Source organism: Perissodus microlepis, chromosome 3 (assembly GCF_051167445.1).
Source record: "Perissodus microlepis isolate ML-2025 ecotype Zambia chromosome 3, ASM5116744v1, whole genome shotgun sequence".
Classification (NCBI taxonomy): domain Eukaryota; kingdom Metazoa; phylum Chordata; class Actinopteri; order Cichliformes; family Cichlidae; genus Perissodus; species Perissodus microlepis.
Window position 1 is genome coordinate 47,770,810 of NC_140463.1, and position 23,425 is coordinate 47,794,234.

The 23,425-nt window shown below is 42.3% G+C and overlaps 1 protein-coding gene across 5 annotated transcripts; it reads right to left on the bottom strand.

Annotated features, from left to right (window-relative positions):
- Window positions 1–1,497: 1,497 nt before the first annotated feature.
- LOC146391711 (protein NLRC3-like) lies at window positions 1,498–17,310 on the bottom strand. 5 transcript variants are annotated; one of them, XM_084915080.1, is made up of 8 exons: window positions 17,211–17,310; window positions 14,385–14,520; window positions 12,114–12,192; window positions 10,000–10,228; window positions 8,067–9,858; window positions 5,790–5,966; window positions 3,246–3,419; window positions 1,498–2,570 (listed from the first exon to the last, which is right to left on the bottom strand). In XM_084915080.1, the coding sequence occupies exons 2-8, from the start codon at window positions 14,492–14,494 to the stop codon at window positions 2,561–2,563; spliced, it is 2,571 nt and encodes an 856-aa protein (XP_084771206.1). In that variant the 5' UTR covers window positions 14,495–14,520; window positions 17,211–17,310; the 3' UTR covers window positions 1,498–2,560. The 5 variants fall into 5 exon arrangements, with proteins under 5 accessions (XP_084771206.1, XP_084771207.1, XP_084771226.1 ...); XM_084915081.1 differs by lacking the exon at window positions 17,211–17,310 and adding an exon at window positions 15,026–15,210; XM_084915100.1 differs by lacking the exon at window positions 5,790–5,966.
- Between the last annotated feature and the right edge of the window lie 6,115 nt (window positions 17,311–23,425).

Below are 23,425 nucleotides of genomic sequence, written 5' to 3' on the forward strand. Positions count from 1 at the left end.
GGCCCAATCACACTATTAAAACATGCGTCCTGCTGGGATTTATATAGGTAGGATGTTCAGATGGCCCAATCACACTATTAAAACATGCGTCCTGCTGGGATTTATATAGGTAGGATGTTCAGATGGCCCAATCACACTATTAAAACATGCGTCCTGCTGGGATTTATATAGGTAGGATGTTCAGATGGCCCAATCACACTATTAAAACATGCTTCCTGCTGGGATTTATATAGGTAGGATGTTCAGATGGCCCAATCACACTATTAAAACATGCTTCCTGCTGGGATTTATATAGGTAGGATGTTCAGATGGCCCAATCACACTATTAAAACATGCTTCCTGCTGGGATTTATATAGGTAGGATGTTCAGATGGCCCAATCACACTGTTAAAACATGCTTCCTGCTGGGATTTATATAGGTAGGATGTTCAGATGGCCCAATCACACTATTAAAACATGCTTCCTGCTGGGATTTATATAGGTAGCATGTTCAGATGGCCCAATCACACTATTAAAACATGCTTCCTGCTGGGATTTATATAGGTAGGATGTTCAGATGGCCCAATCACACTATTAAAACATGCTTCCTGCTGGGATTTATATAGGTAGGATGTTCAGATGGCCCAATCACACTGTTAAAACATGCTTCCTGCTGGGATTTATATAGGTAGGATGTTCAGATGGCCCAATCACACTGTTAAAACATGCTTCCTGCTGGGATTTATATAGGTAGGATGTTCAGATGGCCCAATCACACAACATTAATTATGGTGGGGGGTGGACAATGGCTATTACACTCGATGCACTCCAGCTGACTTACCTTGGTATGAATGACGACGTACTCACAGTTTGGCGGCTTGAAAATAGCCAAATCTTGCACCCAGCCATTTGTAAATTGGATGTGCGCCTCCAGTGACTTGTAATTACGAAACTGGTTCGCAGTGTAAGCGCTTACTCCACAAACAAGATACGTGAAGATATCAGGGTAGGACAGTGGGGGTAAGTCGTCTGGGTCTTTACTCCACTGCCGTATTTCATATGGGTCCAGATTTGCGATGCGCTCTAATTTTTTCAAGTGCTGCTGCTTCGCCTCTGGACGCAATCGGTCTCTTTACCGTCTGTTTTCTTTTGAGCTGCTTTTAAGCATGGTTCTTGTCGTCGTCGTTCCAACACGGTGCGTTTGTTTTGATTTGTGGACCCGGAAAATGGCGCAATACATTGCGGCGTGAACCAGGTGTAGGACCGAACTCTCCCACACACATCACATCACTATAAGACTGGGCTCTCACACACATCACATCACCACACACACTCTGGTTTTTCTTCATGTACACTTCCTTATAATCTCTTTCTGCTATTTGCACATTTTTACTGTAAATTTCTAAGTTAAATCTGTAAATTTTATAATAACCTGTGATAGGTTTGTAGCGTAAACCTATTCGCTGGAACGTTAAGGACAATTTGCTACACAGGAAAACAAGACACGAATAGGCAAAGTTCTTCATGTTTCTCGTGCACGGGAGAGAACCGGACAAATGCCGTTCCTTCGCTTGACCCCAGTTGCTCTCGTCTGCTCCCCCGTAACACTGCTCTTTTATTGAGGTTACATGAATATACATATATACATAGGTTCATTAACATATGACGTCTACATACAAACAAAGAGTACGTTGCCTGTGCGTTGTGTAAGTGTGTGTGTCTGTGTGTGTGTGTGGGGGGTCAGAGTGTGACCCCATAAATGACTTCTCTAACCCTGCTGGTCTGGAAGTCCAGCAGTTCATCTAAACAAAAGGCACTTAGACTAAAACAGATATAGATACGTTTATCCTACCATAAAACAATAAGACAAGGTACGACCTCTCCCATGCTCCCAGGATGTAGGTGTGAATGCCAGAACACTCTGGAATGCACACCAAGCCTTTGCAGACTATTAAGGATCAAACCTCTACCAATCTAAAACTAATTATAAAACTCTAAGCATATATAAGTAGATATTTCTAAGCATAAATGATAATCAACAATACAAAACCTGACAACCTGTAAATTGTAAATAGTGTAAAACCACTGTCATTTAATGGTCGGGCATTGCACAGCTTCAAGCATTTCACCTCATGTCATACTGGGTATGGTTGTGTGTGTGACAAATAAAATTTGAATTTGAAAGTGTTTCCAGGTGAGTTTGATCCAGGAGGGTCTGAAGCCAGAGTCAGACAGAGACTGTGCAGAGACTGTAGAAGGACAGAGCAGCAGCAGAGCAGTTCAGATACACTGATGATCCTCTGTCAGATCCAGAGGGACACACAGGGATGATGCTGGACTCTACATTGTGTCTGACAGTGGAGCTGTTCTCAGAGCAGTTCACTCTGCAGCACTGACAGTCATCTGCACTTCTTCTCATTCCTCTGTCAGTCACTGCTGGATGAAGCTCTCCTCTCCACCTCCCAGTAACATGGCCCAGTCAGAGCGTCTCTACACACAAGCTGCTGCTGCTTCAACCTCTCTGGATCATCAGGACACAGCTCCTCCTCTCTCAGCACACACACCGTCCTGTTTACCATCATCAGCTCCACCTGCAGAGAGAAGAAGGAAGAGCAGAGGAGATAAACGAGTGTTTCCAGAGACTCTTCATCAGCTGTCAGTCAGTGATGCAGCACATCCAGTATAAAGAGCAGCAGGGACTTCAGTGCTGGGACTGTACTAGGACTCACTGTTGCTTCACTTTTTCTAATCTTTGGATTTTTATTGAAGTTGATGAAGATGTTTTTCCCTCCTAGTTTGAGTTTGGACTTTCATTCATTAGAAGAACCTTGGTGTGTCCACTCTGAGCTCTGTAGGAACCCCAACAACAAGCCCAACAATCCAGATGGACGGTTCCAGCTGTTAACTGGAGGAATTCCATCCAAACATCTGCTCTCACTAAATTCTTCCTCACCTACAGACTGTGTTCTTCACTGCTTTAAACTTGGAAATGAATGCAGTCATTGGTCTGCGTGCTGCTTTGTTCAGAGAGCTGATTGGCTGTTGACAGTGTTTGATCAGAGCGTGTCAGCCGTTACTATGGTGACCATAAAGGTCAGAAACAGGAAGTGTTTGTGTCCAATCCTGAAGCCTGTCACCGTTCTCCTCTCACAGCTTCACTGAGAAGCTGCAGCTTTACAGGAAACTCTGGATCTTTGTTTCATACTGACTGTGTTTAGTACAATACTGCTGACAGCACCACCCACTCACTCCATCACTCTACTGACCTCAGAGTCTCCAGTCTGTAGTCTGGACTCTGCTGAAGATCAGACAGCTGCTTCACATCTGGATCCTGCAGGTAGTTTTCCCACAGCTCCAGCTCTCTCAGATGGGAGGGGTTGGACTTCAGTGCTGCTGCCAGATAATCACAGCTGATCTCTGACAAACCACAGCTCATTAATCTGTATAAAGAATGAAAGATGTAAGTTTATTAGACAAAGTGTGAGCTTGAAATCATTCAGTGTTTCATCATCTGCTCAGAGCTGAAGAAGGTTCAGAATGTAGAAGTTTAGAAAATGGAAACTCCAAACAGCTGAAGCCAACAGGAAGCAGCTTCAAACAGGAAACTGTGCAGAGTTTCAGACTATATGTCCTGATGCAGCCAGTTGGATTTTGGAGATTTGAATCTCTGTTCTGTGACTAAGTCCTTGAATCATTTCTTCCAGTTGGTCCAACAAGACAGACTAAGTGTTGGACATGTGTTGTGGCTCCATTAGGGGAGCTTCTAAATGTGATGTGATGGCCCCTCTGGGTCTGTCAGGTCACAGGACTGAAGAGAGCTCAAACTGGGCACACAGTTGTTCCAGTCTGGACCAAAGACTCTATACTGGGACTGAGGGACTGCTTTGACTGCACCTACTGGGACTTTTTAAAGGCTCATGTTCTCACTTAGATCATCGATTTCTACTTACATTTCTTTCTGGGGAAAATGGGGATTACTTTGGAAACAGGAAGTATTTTCCCCAATAAGCAGCCCTGGATTAGTAAATCACTCCAACATGTTCTCAGGCAGAAGAAGCTGTCTTGTTATGAGGGAGAGAAGAAAAAGATTGAGGCACAGAAACTTGTTGAAAGAGAGATAAAGCAGCTAAAATCAGGTGTAAAAGTAAAGCAGAGGATGAGCTGAATAAAGGACACTCAAGGCTGGCTTGGAAAGGAATGAAGTCCATGGTGGGGATGCAGAACAAGGAGCAAAGATGAATGTGATGCTGAATCAGCAGAAGACTTGGACTCATTTGATTCCAGCTTTGATATCATTGATTTCAATGAAGAGCTTTGTGATTGTAGCAAAGGGCTGGTAGCTCTGAGAGTCCCACTGATGAGGTGTTTGTGTGGAAATCTCTTAGTGGGACCAAAGAGAGAAAAAGCCCTGGTCCTGATGCTGTGGGAGGGAAATGATTGAAGTGTGCTGTGAGGAACTGACTGGGAGGTTTTCACACATTTTCCAGTCCTCCTTGGAACAACAGGAAGTTCCCAGCATATGGAAACAAAGGTTAAGTGTCCTATGGCACTCAGTGATGATGGTGCTGTGGCCCCACCACCTCCACCTCTTTCTAAAGGAACTAACTGTAATCTGACGCTTCAAATGGAACTACGACTTCCTCCACTAGGTGGCAGTGTCTGATGAGAAAGTGTTAGTGGAGCTGGCCTGGAGTCAGAAACAGGAAGATGCAGGATTTGGACTGAAATGGGGAAAAGTGGTTAGCACTAGTGCCTTAAAGCAAGAAGGTTGTAGGTTGAAGCTTGTTGGCCTTTCTGTGGAGGTTGGATGTTCTCCCACAGTCCAATGAAATGCTGCTTAGGTTCATTGGTGCTTCTAAATTGGCTGTAGGTGTGGATGTGAGAGAGTGCTTCTCTGTCTCTCTCTGTTGGCCCTGTGATGGACTGCTCACCTGTGCAGGTGGACCACGCCTCTTGCCCTATGACAGCTAGGGCACAGGCTGCAGCCCTGTGAGCCTAAGCTGAATAAACAGTTAGCAAAAATGATCCATAGATGGCCTGAAATTCCCCAGTTAGCAGTTTGGTAGATAGCTATGACATGCTAATCCCATCCAGCAGCTGTATTCTGCCTGTAAGCTGATCCCTGCTGAGCCAAAGCACTTTTTCATATACAAATTACAACCTTTAATAGAAACCTATTGGTCAGCATCTTATTAGCCTGCTGTTAGCTTCATTCCACAGAAAACTGAGAGAAACTAACAGAGTTGATAAAGAATAAAGAGAAATGTGCTGATTTAAAGCCTTTGAAGTGCTTCAGATGATCTCTGTCCACTTCTGTCCACTCATTCATTCATGTAAGCTTTCTAATGCAGCTTTGATCTTCACAGTCTGCTTTATGAAACTCATTCTAACCCTGAATGTCAGAGTGTTCCTCCTTCTCTTTCCCATCATTCATGCTGGCAGTGGAGGAGATTTGGATGTTGGACTGTGTTTTGGATGATGTGTGTATGTTTGTGTTGGACTGCTGTCTGTAAAGCAAACGCACATTTTGCTTTGGATTTCAGTGTCAGACAGACTTTAAGGTGGAATGAAGAGTTTGAGAGTTTCACAGTGAATTATCCAGTAGAGGATTTTTCTTCTTCTTTGAAGGTTTGAAATGTGAACATTGTTCTGCTGCAGTCAATGGACTAAACCAGAGAAGAAGAAAACAGACTTTACCATGAAGATCCTCAGTGTGGATCAGTATAATATCAGCCTGATGTCTGCAGTTTAGTGTCAGCACAACTTTCACATCATATTCATCTCAGCACAACTAAAACATGCTGACTGACCTCAGAGTTTCAAGTCCACATCCTGGACTCTCCAGGAAACCACACAGATGCTTCACTCCTGAATCCTGCAGGTTGTTGTTGGAGCTCAGGTCCAGCTCTCTCAGATGGGAGGGGTTGGACTTCAGAGCTGCTGCCAGATAATCACAGCTGATCTCTGACAAACAACAGAAACTCAATCTGTATAAAGAATGAAAGATGTAAGTTTATTAGACAAAGTGTGAGCTTGAAATCATTCAGTGTTTCATCATCTGTTCAGAGCTGAAGAAGGTTCAGAATGTAGAAGTTTAGAAAATGGAAACTCCAAACAGCTGAAGCCAACAGGAAGCAGCTTCAAACAAACACAACAAGAGAAAAAACTCTGAATGTTTCACATTAAAGTCGTACATTTATCATAAAAACAGGACAAAGACTTGAAAAAGTCGTGTTTTTCCTTCCAGGAACCACAAGGCTTCACTTTTAAAGGTGAAGTGTGAAAGAAATGGACATATTTGAAGTCCAACACCTTTTTCCAGTCACATTATTAAAGCAGACAAACTACAAGCTCATTTTCATTCCAACAAGTCATCTTCTGACCTGGACTAACAACACTGGTCTCTATGTGCAGCTGGCTGTGAGACCAGTGCTCAGGGAGCGTCTACAAAGTGCAACACTGAAAGAACATCACACACTAATTTGCTTCCATCATCCAACCTGAAGAGGAAACAGAGACGCCTCCCCTTCAAAGTAAAAGCTGCTCCTTTTGGACACAGTATCAAAGAAAGTCTACAGTATAACATAGAAAAGACAGAAAAAAAGTTTTGGTTGTTTTTAAATTGTGCAGAAATGAAACTACACTAAGCTCAATTATGTGACAGACATTTCATCCCATGTCAGTTTGGCCTCATCCTGGGCCGGATTATCCAGCACACACTCTGACCACAGGCCCAGGGGCCACGCACAGCTGGGCTCCATCCAAGAGACAGGAAACAAACCAACACAATAATAAAAAGCACCATGTGATCTTCTTACATCTTCAAGACAAACATAGTAAAAACATGAGCATATTTGTTTCCTGATAAAATGATGTGACAGGTAGAACAGAGTAAAGTGGTGGTGTTACAGCCTTTCTCCCCTCTGCTGCCGAGGCTGTTAGTCTCTCCCAAACTCAGCTACAGGACTTCCAAATGAATGAAAGCAGCAGAAGTGGCTTTACAAATGAAAGAGGAAGAGGAGAAGAAGAGGAGAGGGAGGCCACCCTGACCATCACTCCAGCTGAAAACATCACACTTCCATTAAAGTTGGTGAGGAAATGTTGAGCAGGATGAGCTGCTGGCTAATCTGGAGGCTGTAGCAGCAGCTCACAGTCACAGTGGATTTCCACTCATGAAAAAGCTCTGGCTGCTTCATTTCTCAGCTCATATCAGAGACTTTAATGCTTCACTGAAGCTGTACTGTGATGCTTCCATATTCCAGTGAGGCCTCCATAATGATTTCAGCTGTTCTGTACACACACTGTGTGCCCTGTATGGCTCAAAGTCTCTGCAGCCTGTTTTTATCTGCTATCATCAGATCTTCATCATCCTCATTCACATCCCTCACACACTCTACAGCCTCATCAGCACTGACTTCATCTTCACTGACTGATGGAGCACAACATGAACCTGTGGAGGCTGAAACACTGTCCTGTCAAACATCTCCCCGTCACCACTCCACTTCTGTCAGCCTTTAAATGAAACGTGAATTAAATAAATACATCATTAAATAATTCATTAAATGTGTCAGTAAAATAATTAAAATAGAAAACAAACCAATAATTGATTAAATTTGTATTTAACTAATTAGAATTGTACATAAATAAATAATGAATTATTTTAAATGAAATTAACTGATGATTCATTATCAATATATATTTTTAATTAATTATGTACATTTTTAATTAATTACTGAAATAAATAATTCATTAGTGATGTATTTATTTAATAAACCATAAAATTATTGCTAGTTTACTCAACATAAATTTAAGACATCAATATTAAAGGTTAAATTATGATAATGAATACATGCAACTATAACTGATGACATAAGAATTTGGATTTTTTAAGCTAAAGCGAAGGTGCTGACTCACTTGGCATGTTACTCTCAAATCCTCCCTAATAACAAGAACATAATTACACTTTAGCCACAAGAGGGCAGCAGCATTAATACAAGTCACGTGTATATAAAGGTACAGTGATTATATTACAGTGATTTCGACAAAAACAAAACAGAAGTTGATGGCAGTGTGTTTTTATAACTTACAGAGCTTTTTTAGAGGCTTTGACCACTGGCAGCAGCCTCAGAAAAGCCTCCTCTGAAGCAAAGTATTTCTTCAGGTCAAACACATCCAGATCTTTTTCTGATGGCAGTAAGATGAAGACCAGAGCTGACCACTGAGCAGGAGACAGTTTATCTGTGGAGAGACGTCCTGATCTCAGGGACTGTTGGATCTCCTCCAGTAGAGAACGATCATTCAGTTCATTCAGACAGTGAAACAGATTGATGCTTTTCTCTGCAGACAGATTCTCACTGAGCTTCTCCTTGATGTATTGAACTGCTTCTTGATTGGTCTTTGAGCTACTTCCTGTTTGTGTCATCAGGCCTTGCAAACGAGTTTGATTAGTCTTCAGACCCAAGAGAAAACGAAGGAACAAGTCCAGGTGTCCATTGGGGCTCTGTAAGGCCTTGTTCACAGCACACTGGTAGAAGTATTTCTCTGAAGATTTTCTTGTTTGAAACACCTTCCAAGTTGTTTGTTGCTCTTCCAGCAGATTGAGTCCAGAGTTGATGAAGGTCAGGTGGACATGAAGAGCAGCCAGAAACTCCTGAACACTGAGATGAACAAAGCAGAACACCTTGTTCTGGTACAGTTGTTTCTCCTCTTTAAAGATCTGTGTGAACACTCCTGAGTACACTGAGGCTGCTCTGATATCGATGCCACACTCTGTCAGGTCTGGTTCATAGAAGATCAGGTTTCCTTTCTGCAGCTGATCAAAAGCCAGTTTTCCCAGTGACTCAATCATCTTCCTGCTCTCTGGACTCCAGTGTGGATCTGTCTCAGCTCCTCCATCATATTTGATCCTCTTGACTTTGGCCTGAACCACCAGGAAGTGGATGTACATCTCAGTCAGGGTCTTGGGCAGCTGTCCTCCCTCTCTGGTTTCCAGCACATCCTCCAGAACTGTAGCAGTGATCCAGCAGAAGACTGGGATGTGACACATGATGTGGAGGCTTCGAGCTTTCTTGATGTGGGAGATGATCCTGCTGGCCTGCTCCTCGTCTCTGAATCTCTTCCTGAAGTACTCCTCCTTCTGTGGGTCAGTGAACCCTCTGACCTCTGTCACCATGTCGACACACTGAGGAGGGATCTGATTGGCTGCTGCAGGTCGTGTTGTTATCCAAAGGCGAGCAGATGGGAGCAGGTTCCCTCTGATGAGGTTTGTCAGCAGCTCATCCAATGAGGTGGACTTTCTTGTTTCAGTCAGGATTTTAGTTTTGTTGAAGTCCAAATTAAGTCGACACTCATCCAGACCATCAAGTATGAACACAACCTGGAAGTCTTCAAGCCTGCAGATTCCTGATTCCTTAGTTTGATTAAAGAAGTGATGAACAAGTTCCACCAAGCTGAACTTTTCCTCTTTCAGCACATTCAGCTCTCTGAAAGTGAATGGAAATATGAACTGGATGTCCTGGTTGGCTTTGTCTTCAGCCCAGTCCAGGCTGTATTTCTGTGTTAAGACTGTTTTCCCAATGCCAGCCACTCCCTTTGTCAGCACTGTTCTGATTGGTTCGTCTCTTCCAGGTGAGGCTTTAAAGATGTCTTCTTGTCTGATTGTTGTTTCTGGTCTGTCTGGTTTCCTGGATGCTGTTTCAATCTGTCTGACCTCATGTTCATCATTGACCTCTGCAGTCCCTCCCTCTGTGATGTAGAGCTCTGTGTAGATCTGATTCAGGAGGGTTGGGCTTCCTGCTTTAGCGATGCCCTCAAACACACACTGGAACTTCTTCTTCAGTTGGGCTTTAAGTTCACGTTTACGGAGTGAAGCAAATATTTCTGAAGGTAAGAAATTCAGAAAAAAATATTATATAATAAATATCATAGCCTTTCAGTACCCTGAAAGGATGAATGTCTATTGGTCCGTTTCTTGAGCTATTAGGAAAGATCAATATTCAGTCTTTAGAGAAATTCTCTTACTGCTCTGCAGATGGTCAGCCATCTCATGCTGCTTAAGTCTCCTCAAGAAGTGGAGTGTGATCTTCAGAAATGCTTCTCTGCAGCTCTTTCTTTCATCTTCATCCTCACCTTCAAACATCTCCTCATCCTCCATCTGGCTCTTTAAAGTTTCTGGGTGATCTGGACTCAGAACCTTCTGGATCTTCTTCAGCTCGTTCTTCACAAACATGGTGATGTTGTCCTCCAGCCGCTGGAAAAGAAGACTATATGAATTACCCAGTGGTAAATGGACTGGTTCTTATATAGCTCTCTTTGATACTCTGTGCACACAAAGCATTTTATACAACATGCCTCATTCAACCAAGCACATTGTTCTATGCTTAAATTAGGGCTGCTCGATTATGGCAAAAATGATAATCACGATTATTTTCGCTGAAATTGAGATCTCGATTATTTGACGATATTTATTTAACCCTTTAAGACCTACCATAGAACCAAGTCCGCCAGAGCTTATATTATTTTTTTACATGCTGTAGAGCCATTTGTGGGAGCATTTCAAGTTGCTATACATCAATACAACTGTTATAGACCATATTTTAATAATATGTATGCATTAAATCCATAGTAACTACATTAATTGCGAAAAAGTGCAATAAACTAAAAAAAAATTGAAAATCGTTTTTGTTTTTTTTTTTACATATATTTCTACTTGGAGAAATTTAAGAGGCTTATCCCTCAAAACTTTAAATACAAAAAAATTGCAAAAAATAGTTTACAAAAACAGGAAATTTATTTTGAGTGTCTTCATAGTTTTATTTTGGAGATACACCAATTTTTATATACTGTAGGAAAAACAAAAAACAATCCTATGATGCAAATTTGCAAAGAAAACAGCAGGTGCATCAAAATAAACTATTTCCAGCAGTGCAATTCGAGTTCTAAGCATCCCAGAAACTATTCATAAAAGTCAAACATGACTTATAAAAACACCAGTATAGGCTTTTAAGGCCTACAAGTAAAAAAATACATTTTCCGCAAAATGACGTCACTTCCGGTTTCGGTCAGGAAATGGCTGACGTCTTTTTCAATGTGGGAAGTGTTACGAACAGCTGATCGGATCAGCGTGTTTCTGGAATATTATGTTTTTGTTCCTGCAAGCGCTTTTTATGCAATTTTTGCAAAGCTGTATGTGGAAGGAAACCGTGACCTAGGACAAGCTGATGGCATAAGACGTAAGTACAACTCCTCCGGTTTCATATGCAAAAAAAATTATTGCGCTAGCTTACGCGGTTCCGGTTCTACAGGGATTTAAAAATAGTTACGCAAAACGGAGCTTGCCGCTCTGACCGGCTTTAAAGGGTTAACAATAACAATGTATTGAATAATGACTTTTAAAAATAATATAAACTAGTGTGCAAATACTGATAACAGTGCAAATGTTTGCAATATAAAAAGTAAATGAAAAATGTAAACATCTATGTTTAGTGAACTTTGCAGTGTTGCTCTGTGGTGCAGCTACGACACCGTAGCAAAGTTTACACACTATGTCTACTTGATCCACGTCTGACTCCGTGAACCCATAATGTTTCCACGCCACTGAAGTTTATTTTACCTCTCTTTTCAACCAACGGCAGTCACTCTCCTCTCCAAATAACTTCTGCTTAGCTTTCCGAGCTTCCCTCGGGTCCTCTTAATTGTTGTGAGGCTTGTTCGAAATGCAGAGAGGTGCGCTCGATTTGCCACACGGAGCAGCGCAAGAGTAAAGCACGAGGGAGGGGCTAATAATCGGCTTAGTCATTTTTAATGATCGTTGAAAGCCCAGATCGTAATCGTGATTAAAATTCGATCAATTGAGCAGCCCTAGCTTAAATACTTTCTTTCACACTCTGATGGATGCATCAGAGGGCAGCTTGGGTTTAGTACGTTACCCAGTACATTTGCCAGCCAGGGTTTGATTCACAAACCTTCTGACTAGTAGCTGACCTGCTCCCCTCCTGAGCTACAGTCACCCCAATCTGACTGAAATCATGGAGCCCAAACTCTGATTTATGTTGGACACACTGACAATCCTCTGGTCCACAAAGTGCAGCATAGAGGTGACTGAAAAGAACAAATGTAAACGTAGTACTACAAACCATAACCACAGAGTCCAGGTGTGTTTGATGTTGCTGTGCAGACTGACCAGTGGAAACCTCTGCTCTCTGCTGGTCCACTCTGTGGAGGAGTAATGTATAATTAGCTCATGTTATGTCTGTCCACACACAGACACAAGCTAAAGGTCCATGAAGTGATGTTTGGATGGGTTCAGTCAATCAGATGACTGTCATGGTGAAGCTTTGCTAGTCCTGGTGATCCCACTGAGAATTAACATCTCAGTTTCCAGATGTCTGTAGTTTTCTGCTCAGTTTCTTTAGTCCCAACAGCTCTTACCATCTCCTGCGTAAAGCTTTCCCTCCATGCTCAGATGCCCTGGAACAAGGTGCTCTCTTTATATCAGTGACTGGTTTAAAGGGACAACTTGCAGTGCTCGCCAAACTTTGTGTCAGCAAAAGTAGTTCTAATGTTTCTTACATTTATTACATTTTTTACATTTTTACACACACAAATCAATGAACGCAAAAACATAAACTTTTCAGATATTTTGTTTTACAATGTTACAAAACTCAGTTCACAACTACACAGTCTGATTTACAAGTGCAAAATATTTATGACCACAGTTTGAGCCGATGTATGTCCCGAGTCTGTGGACTCAGTAGTTTTGTTTTGATTGTTATTGTCTTTTGTTACAATTTCATTCTGATTAAGATTTTCTAGTTCTGAGGTTTTGGTTTCTGTGTTCCCTCTGTACTGTGTTAGTATTGTGTCTCTGTGTTCACTTCCTGTTTTATTTTGACAGTGCCATGTCCTATGTTAGTGTGTCTACTTTTGCTTCCCCTTGTCTGGTTATGTCCAATGAATCCTGCTGTGTCTCCCTTTTCTCATTCCCTGATTGCTCTTTTGTGTATATGAGCCCTTTGTTTTCTCCTGCTTGTTGCTGGTTCGTCTGTGTTGTCTCCCCGTGTCTCCGTTTAAGGTTTCAGGTTAGTTTTTTAGTTTTTTCAGTAGAGGTTATCTTAGCTTCTGCACAGGCCATCTCCACTGCACTTCACCGTTTCAATACAGCTCACTCACGTCACAGCAATGTCGGCATCTTGGGTCCTTTATTAAATTCAACATGGCTCGCCCCGCTAGCCGTGACATAAGATGTGAAAACAATATCCAAAAAACATGAGGGACAAACAGGGAATAGTTTTAAGGTGCAGGGCCAACAAACTGAGTCTAGCCATAAACTCAGAGTTGATTGAATTAGCATTTTGAATCTGAGTTACTTCAATCAAGTCTATGTTCACTTTGAGTTAAGATTATACGTGATTGATGTAAAAGAAAAAAGCCATCACCAGCAACTGATTCTGATTTAGCAGGTTTTCTAAACAGTACCCATCCCTAGCTGGCTGTAGTTAAACCTTTACTTAAAAAGCATCTCTAGACCCAGCTGTCTTAGCTAATTATATCTCCAACCTGACAATCCTTGAAAGAGTAGTTGGGGGGAGACAATCAGAGGGGCAGTGTGATGATCTTTGGTTACAAACTACCGCAGTCAAGTCCAGAGGTGGGTAGTAACGAGTTACATTTACTCCGTTGCGTTTACTTGAGTAAGTTTTTGAAAAAAAATGTTAATGTTAATGTTAGCCATTTAAATATTAGCAGTTAGCTGAGGCCACAAGAAGAAGAGGCCCTAGAAGAACAATGGATGATAAGATTAGATTTTCAAGACTAGGCAGAGACGTGTTTTCCTTTACTGTCTCTTACAGAGGAGGGAGCAGATACCAGACGAGGTCACGGAGGTACGGGGAGGATTCGCAGCAGACAGCAAGACTGCCACGTCCATGCGAGAGAGCGATGGCTACGATAATCTCTGTTTTTGTCTCCCTATATAATGTTGTACAGCCCATTTGAGGGTTATCCTCTCTGTGAACCAGATGCTTGATTTCACACAGAGGTCCACCAACTGAATTTGATCAGTTATGGAACGATTTACCTCGACAGGCTCCTTCACTCGCTGCTTTTAAACCTCCTTTAAAACACACTTTTACTCCCTGACCTTTGACCCAGTGTGACATGTTGACTCACTACCTCAGACAGCTTAAAATAGTCTTTTTGTTTTTTGGTGCTGCCTAAAAGAACCGTAAAATATCTGTCCTATATACAGTTATGTTCATATATTTTTGTACTACATCAGGAAACTCAAAAACATAGTTTTTAATATTTTAATCCTAATTTTTTAAACTTTTTTTATTCATTTTTCTTCTCCCATTGCATCAAAAATCATTATTTACACTGAATAAATGAGTCAGCAGCTCTCTTACATTGTTGCTGCAGGTTCATTACTGAAGTCTGGAGGTTGATCTTTGGACCAGTCACTCCTCACAGACACACAGCTGGATGCTGCAGATCCTGCTCCATCCTCTTCCTCCATCTTCTTGATGTCAGGGTGGAGTTAGTCTGAGAGGCAAACACACACACTCAGAGGTGCTGTTGTACTGGAAGCATCACACTGACGGGTTTCTAAAGTTCTCATTGATCATTTCATGGAGTTTCTGTGGTAAACACTGTCCTGTGACGTATGTGTTATGGTGAGGGTCATGAGGGCTAACCAGCCCCACTCCTTACTCCTCATATTTCAGCCTGAAGCACAATAACAGCCTAAACCTAACCAGGAGGCTGTAACCTCAAAGGGACTTCATGGTTAGAAATAAAGGTTCAATGAAATGAAGAAGATCATAAAGACATGAGTTCCAGCTTTAAAAGAAGCATCCACACGATGACGGCACAGCAGAGGAGCACTTTCTCTAACACACTGATTCAGTTCCACTGACACAAGGACACACACAGGAAGGCACACACACACAAGCCTTTATAAGAAACAACACAATCATCTGCGCTTGACTTGTCAATCCAAGTCCTTAGCCCATGAGCCCGCGGTATCAGACCACAGATATTCCCTTACTTTGAAAAAATAAAGCCAGTTTTCAGAGCAGACCTGATGTTTATGCTACAGCCTGTTTACCAATATAATCAATATCAGATATCAGAGCAACAGAAACCTCGGTGATCAGGACGCTGGGACTGAGAACAGGAAGTGGCTCAAACGTCACAGTTTCATAACGTCACCCTGAACTCCACTCACCAAGGGTGTAGATTTGGCATGGACGGAAGGGACGTGTCCCCACCAATATCCAGCGATTATTGAATTGTCCCCACCAATAATTTGATCTCTTCGAGTAAAGAAAAACAAACCCGATAGTAAGAAAAAACGATCTGTCAGCGTCTCATTCAGCGAGCGGAGCAGAAAAAGTTAAATTACGTTCTCTACTGGAGTCCTACGTCATGTGACAAATATGGCCAATGTGATTGGCTGAGCCTTTCAGGGAGCTCTGTTTAGTTTCAGCAGCGGCAAACCTGCGCTGCGAGGAGGAGAGGAGGACGGCAGCGCAAAGGAAGAACCTGGATATAAGAAATTGTTTTTCAAAGAAACCTGTAAGTCACTTAAAGTCAAGTTCACTCATATAATGTGTCCGTCACAATAACGTTACAGGCTATGCCGGGTTCTCACACAGCTGAATAAACTGCTGTGTGAAAACAGCAGCTTATTCGACCATCTACGCCAGCGTCCGGTTATGTTTTAGACAGCAAGGAACAGACGGCGGGTGACGTAATTCTGAAGGCTAGACCGTCCAATTTCACAGTCGCTCATTTCCGGTCTACCCGGCTTTCGGAGGACCCGGCCCACTTAGACCACTAAGGCCGCGTCCTCAGGTGGACGCAGCCTCTGAAGTTGGACACCCCCGGCCTGTTTCCGGCTGGACAATAATAACAGTGACATTTAACTTATCTTATCCGATAAATAAACACTGTAAGTTTCAAGTTTTTTGTATATATATGTACATGTATTCCCCCCCCAGCCCCTTTCTCCCTAATTCTGAGGTCTCAAGGTTGGCAAGTAGGTGCTAGGCTTGGTCCACATCAGTCTAAAATTGTATGTAACCACGAATAATGTGATTCCATGTCCACCAGGAGAGACTGGACAGTATAGATGTAAAACAAATATGCCAGCAGTTCATTTCAGCTAACGAGAGGAGCAGGCATGTGTTTGTTGTGTGGGCATGTAGTCCATATCTGTTGCTGTAACAGTAGTTCATGTTTAGAATTAAACATCCCAGCTCACTGATCTGATAGAGGGCAGTAGTGCCTAAAATGTTGCATAATGTTGCTGAGAGATCATTTACTTTGTGGTAATCTTAGATGAGTAGTTTTATGGACAAAACCCACCAGATCATTCAGTGTTCCCTTAGTGCTAATGTATCAGAGATGTTGGTGTACTATAGCTGAAGTAATGTTGTTAAGTCCTTAAAGTCATATTCTTTTATTGTCTTGACTGTATTTGAAGCTATTTTTACTTTTGTATGATACCTGATTTATATGGAATATGGATGAAGTAAACTAAAGCCTGAAATACTTAGTCAGTCATTTGTTTAATAGTAATTTAACATTATATAATTCACATATAAAACTATGAATTGTAATTTTAAACGGTTTAAAAGCATGTAGAATAGCACATGTAGGCAAGTATATTTCTCCTCTTTTTATCAAGAAGCAAAAACAAAAAGGAAAAAATAAGAAACGGGGCAGGGGTCGATGGTTGAATCATCCGTCCCCACCAATGCCACAACCAAATCTACACCCTTGCCACTCACGGAGTTTTCTGTCGCTATTGTAGTTTTTAAAGTCCCGTGATGAAGGCGGGTCTTTCTGTGAATCCGCACGCTCATTGGCTAATAGCTCGAGATTGACACATCGTTATCCAATGAGCGTGCGGGAACTTCCGACATAAAGTTGTTTCCTTTGAAAAACCAAAGTCTGATTATTTTTGCCTCCACTGACGGAGCCTGTTGTTCCCGCCACAGAGACACAGTAATGTCAGAGCGGTGTTAACACTCACCCTGCCTCAGCACAGCTCTCACTCTCCTCCTGCTCTCTCACACTAAACGGAGGCTCAGCTAAACTCACTTCCTCTCTACTTACAGGAAACCAGCGCTCAGAGGAGCCGACCGGCCTCACATTTCACCCACAGACACGAACAGCGTGGAATTATTTTATGTCATAAGAAGAAACATATTCATGTAAACACTCACCTGCCTCAGCTCCACCTTCCTCCTCCTGCTGCTCTGAACGGAGGCTCAATACTTTCACTTTCACTGCTGCTCCCTAAACACAGAGGATGCTGGGACTTGTAGTTGTTTCCTTCCGGTGCGGTCTTCCTCTTTGTTGGTGTTTGTGTTCAAGTTATTTCGATCATGTAAACATCAACAGAACACGTGAAGCCACACAGAGTTTGTATGTCGAGGTGGGTAGGAGGGTTTGAGGGTTTGGGGAGGGGTCAGAGGGAAGAGGTCTCTCAGTCTTGACAATCCACATTGATGGCATTGCATCTTTCAACGTGTTTGTGGGTCGATTTGGATGCTCCAGGTGTGAGAGCAGCCACTCAGCCTCTACTGCAGATGTGTGTCACAAGTTCATCTAGTAGTAGGCTATGGCACTTGGCCACAGGTGGCAGCAGTGGACTGGCCTCCATTTGAGACTGCTCCAGCTGCTATGTGATAGTCCAGCTGCAAACTGAAGATCATATGCAAGTTTTGGAAATTAAACTGTACAATATAAAGCGCCTTGAGGCGACTGTTGTTGTGATTTGGTGCTATATAAATAAAATTGAATTGAAATTCAGAATATTCTTAACTTAGCTTTAAGACCAACCCAATCTAACTCTCCTCCACACTCAAAAACAAAGACAAACCAACTGACACATCTGAGTCCCTCACTTTCTTCAATCCACTCACTCTCACAAGCTCCACTTAGTCACACTGGCTGTTTATTACTAATTACTATTGTCTCCCCAGAAACACTTCCGTTTTGTTTTTTCCTATTTGTGTTTTTGTTTTTTGTATTTGTGTTTTCTTTTTTCCTATTTCAGTTGTGTCCAAAGACATGCAGCTTGTGGGGATAGGTTAATTGGAAAATCCAAATTGCCACTAGGTGTGAATGTGCGAGTGAATGTGAGTGCGAATGGTTGTCTGTCCTTGTGTGTTAGCCCTGCAACAGACTGGCGACCTGTCCAGGGTGTACCCCGCCTCTCGCCCTATGACAGCTGGGATAGGCTCCAGCACCCCCCGCGACCCTGAAAAGGATAAGCGGTAGTGAATGGATGGATGGATGGACAGTTGTGTTTTTTGTGCTTTTGCAGCGTTTTTTTTTTTTGTTGCCAGTGTTTTCTTAAGTTGCAGTCCGTTTGGCCTCTCAGGGCCACCGTAGATATAGGCCAAAAATAAATACATAACATCATTTCAATCAGTTTAAAGGTTTGTTTGCAAGACACAAAAACAGAAAAAATTAAAAGTTACAAATGTATTGTGCATGAAACAGGAATTCAAACGTGGCTCAGATGTGTGTCACAAGTTAATCTGGCTGTAGGCTATGGCACTTGACCACAGGTGGCGCTAATTGACTTGACTCCATTTGAGTGCACACAAAGTAAACTGCACACTTTAGTTGTGAAGCGAAAACGCTGAAATCGCAGTAATAACATGTACGAGGGGAACGATAACGAAGACAAGATGCTCCTGATCGTTATGATATTCTGATCTTGGAAACATTAAAGACATTCATAGCCAGACTGCTGACTTTGTGTTTTTATTCAGTCGCCTAACAGAAGTGCAGTGAGAAACGATTTACCCCATCCTGATTTCTTAGCTATTTGCATATTTGCCACACTTACGTGTTTCAGATCGTGAAGCAAATTTTTATGATAGATAAAGATGACCAGAGTCAGTATAAAATAAAGCTTTTACATGTATTGCTGGGAGGTCGGCAGCTCCCTCCACTGCTTGGCCCTCTGTGAAAAACAACTGGGATCCAGCTTCCCTGTGATGCTGAATTATATAAGCAGAAGAAAATAGATAGAAGGATGGATGATTGTATTTTGTGTACAATCGTTGAAGTGTAAAAAGGGTTGGCCCTCCGTGGTGCCCTAAGCAAAGTTTGATTTTTGGGGCCCTTTAATAGTGCCAATAATAGTGATTAATGATCACCTACTATAAATGTATTTCATTTTCTAATGTTGATGTTGTTGTAATCCACAGTGAAAAATGTCATAACAACAGATAACAAATTTGCAACTTTCATGAAAAATGTTTTCATTAATATTTAAAAAAAAACTAAGCAAAACACCTCCCCCTGCTGGCCACACAGAGAAACAATAGATAAAACCTGAGAGCTGCACAGTTGCAGCAGTGTGGTTTACGTCATTCTGTTGTCAGCCTGTTTTACACATCGGTGGTTTCTTATTGACGTGTAAAAAGATCTGAAATCGTAGTAAATTCAGCTGCTATTGTGGGCTGGGGATGATTTACACTTAACATTTTAATAACTGGGTATTGAATGTCAGAGGCCCAATGTTCCCTCTAAATTTTCACGTGTCTGAGCGAACACACAAACTCCCTGAGCGGTTCCTTGGACCACTGTGAGCGACATCAGACGTGTGCACTGTGGTCACGCCGGCATCGAATCCATCCAAGTTTCATGGTTTATTAAAATAATCAAATTACAGCGTTTACATTTATGTTAGACTACTTTTAATGAACTGCTTCAGCCCATTTACAATGAAAATGTAAAAAAAAATCTTGTTCATGACCTGTGTAGTATGTTAACACTATTGGAAGTAAAAATAACTTGAACTCCAATTTCGAAAACACAACTTTCTTATTTTTTTTTTATAAAGCTCTGACTTGTATTATGAGTCTGTGGTCTGGGAGAGAGTCTGTAACTCTCTGTCTCCAAAATACAGCATATAATGACCAAAGCTGGGCAATCAATCAATCAATCAATCAATCAATCAATCAATCAATCAATCAATCAATCAATCAATCAATCAATCAATCAATCTTTATTTATAAAGCACTTTTCATACAAAAAAAGTAGCACAAAGTGCTTTACATGGTTAAAAGCAGCCCACCCCACACTCTCATTAACATAAACGATCATGAATACACACATCTCTCCCCCCCCAACCACACACACGCACACTTAAAGAGTAAAATTGGGCTGGGTACACATGAGCCAAGTGAGGAAACACTATCACAGGGAGCCGTCTGCACCGGGAGCCTCCAGGCTGGGCACACAGCAGGAGGGAGGCAAAGAAGCCCCCCAGCCAGGCTGAGAGGACCCCCAGAGCCCCAGCAGCCACGGTCGATCACAGCCCCGGTGCAGAGAGCCCCCTCCGAGGAAACACTGGAGATATGACACAATAGGATATATACAGGGTAAAAAGATAAAGTAAATAAGAACGGGATACAATAGAAATAGAAATAGAAATAGGGTAAGAAGATAAAAAATGAATAAGAATAAAATCAATAAATATTAGGTAAAACCTAAATTAATAAATAGAATAACAGGATAGAATAAATAAGCATAAAATAAATAAACGTTAGGTGAAAGCTAAATTAAAAAGGTGGGTCTTGAGCCTGTTCTTACAAACATGTACGTTCTCTGCGGCCCTGAGCTCCTCCGGCAGGCTGTTCCACAGACGAGGACCATACCACTGAAAAGCTGCCTCTCCGTGAGTATGTGTCCTGACTTTGGGAACAGTCAAAAGGCCAGTGCCAGAGGACCTCAAGGTCCGCGAGGGTTCATATGGTAAAAGCAGATCTGAGAGATAAGAAGGCCCAAGACCATTAAGACATTTAAAAACTAATAAAAGAACTTTAAAATCGATCCTGAAACACACGGGGAGCCAATGCAGCGATTCTAAAACCGGTGTAATGTGGGCCCGCCCTCTGGTCTTCGTCAGCACACGAGCTGCAGTTTTGTAAAAGTTGTAAGGGTGATATATTCTTTTTGGGGAGACCAGAGAGCAGGGCGTTACAGTAATCAATGCGACTGCTAATAAAAGCATGCATCAACATCTCCGTGTTGGCCCGAGAGAGAATAGGGCGGACTCTGGCTATATTCTTTAAATGATAAAATCCCATTTTGGTTACATGTTTAATATGTGGGATAAAACCAAGCTCAGAGATAAAAATAACACCCAGGTTTTTCACTTGTAGTGAAGGACATAGTGAAAATGCCTGTAATTTAGACAAGAGTTTCTCTCTCTGAGCCTCAGGACCGATGATTAAAACTTCAGTTTGTCCTGGTTAAGCTGTAAAAAGTTTTCTGCCATCCAAGATCTTATATCTAAAATACAGTTAAAAAGGGCATCCATTGGTCTGGTGTCACCGGGAGACACGGAGATGTACAGCTGAGTGTCATCCGCGTAACTGTGGAAGTTCACTCCATGCCTCCTGATGACACCGCCAAGAGGGAGCATATACAAATTAAAAAGTACAGGGCCTAAAACCGACCCTTGGGGCACACCACATGTCATTTTATGGATCTTAGAGGAGCAATTAATTATATAGTTACTTCTTCAAAAAAGTTACTCAGTTTGGCAAACAAAGTTTTTTGCAGCTATTTTTTTAAATGCAGCCAAGGCATTTTTAAATAAACATTTCAAACTATTTACAGAACAATCAGCTGTTCTGCATCAAATCTGATGCCACACATATTATTTGTGTCACTCCAAAAATTAATTTCTGTCCACTATGAGATAAAGGAGAACAACAGCCTGATACCTGCAGGCCTGACAGCAGGAGATGTATCACTGCTGTAACACCTGTAGCATTCAGCAGTCGCCTCATTGTTCTGACACACACAACAAAACTATTGACTACACTACACACTAACTACACACTAACTACACAAGATTTGCGCTAAACGTCGCAAATCTCTCACATCTCAAAGCACCGCCGTCACTCCTAAAACTTCCCCCGTTTCTTAACAACTAGATGCCACGTTGCCATATCATTTTTTGATTGGTCGACATGGTACTTTTTTGGACGAATAGGAAAGGCAGAGGGGGAGGGGTTTGTTTTTGCTCACAGGTGGAGAGCGCTTTCGAGACTTTTTTCTTATAAAACGCCGATTTAATCGTTTCTTCCCCAAGTCCCCAATTTTTCCGTCAATTGTTCCGTCTGTCCTGCTCACATGTCCAATGGTTGTACACGTTGTCATTAACGTGGCTTCACTCCACATCAGCCACGCCGCTTTGCCAGCTAAAACACCGGTGTCGGCACATAAGGACGCTGTCATAGCCTGTCAACAAGGTTGATTGGCTGCGCATATACGCATCATTAGCTGGACTATGTGATAAGGTGGCATCGTTCCCATATGGGAGCAGCCAGTCACTTACTGACTAACACTGCAAAACAGAATTGTTAAAGTATTAATTTTAATTTCAATTCAGGTTAGATTTTTTTTGTGCGCAACGCAGAATTTCTGTGCGCAGAGACTGTGCCAGCAGTGCGCAATTGAGCACGTGCGCAGCTTAGAGGGAACATTGCATAGGCCCACTAAAAGTTACAAAATAAGCTAATATCAAATACATTTACTGTAAACACATCAGAAGGTTATTCATGTGGCAAAAAGTTAGATGTATACAAAATGTTGCAGGGAAACAGAGAAGGAGCTCATATAGGTTTGAGTTTTATTCACATCTATTGTGCAGGTACAAATAACAGAGTGGAAAACTTTATATTTTGTGTTTGCAAACATTAATTTATGAAGATTCATTAACATGAGTGTAGCACAAAGTAAAGGTGAAAGCAGTATTCTGACACGACAGTGCAATCAAAACACATTTTGCCACTACAATCTGTGAATAATTGTGACAAACAACTGTCATTTTAATATTGGACAAAATAGGTTCCAGAGTGTGGGGGTGCCTACTGGGGTCAGCGGGGGAGCTCGCCCCAGGGAGGGGCCGCTTGCCCCTCCCTTTCTTCCCTCCCCATCCTCAGCTGCCTCCCTATTCCCGCTCTACCACACCCACCCACACACGCAGGGCTTGGGGTGCAGGTATGTCACCAAGGTGCAGGGGAGGCACTCCCCCTCTGTCCCCTTCTGGCCGCCTGTGCCTCAATTTTATTCTGCAACCCAGACATCCACATTACTCACACTCTCACATAACACATACATATAGGGCCTTGGGGGTGGGCACGTTTTACAGCATCCAGAGGATGGTCGGTGTATTCCAACCCACCCCTGGCGCTGGTGCCCTACCTTCAATTTTAAATGCATATAGACACTGAGGGTTTTCAGGAGGAGCTGTGCTTCTCTCTGAGAGGAAGCAGGAACCATGAGCAGGCGTAGGGAGGTTTGGGGTCTTCACTCACCCCGGTTCTGTTAGCCGTCAGGGCTGGGGGGCTGGGAGGAGGTGCTGGCCGTCAGATTGGGGTCTGGGATGCAGGGCCTCCCTGCT

What these genes read in the sequence shown, in the direction of transcription:
- LOC146391711 (XM_084915080.1), bottom strand. Translation starts at nt 14,494, where the DNA reads ATGGAGGAAGAGGATGGAGCAGGATCTGCAGCATCCAGCTGTGTGTCT. An exon ending in ACCTGGACTCTGTGGTTATG is followed by an intron (nt 10,229 to 12,113) that starts GTTTGTAGTACT and finishes CTTCTTTTCCAG; the next exon opens with CGGCTGGAGGACAACATCAC. An exon ending in TGTGGACTTGAAACTCTGAG is followed by an intron (nt 3,420 to 5,789) that starts GTCAGTCAGCAT and finishes TTCTTTATACAG; the next exon opens with ATTAATGAGCTGTGGTTTGT.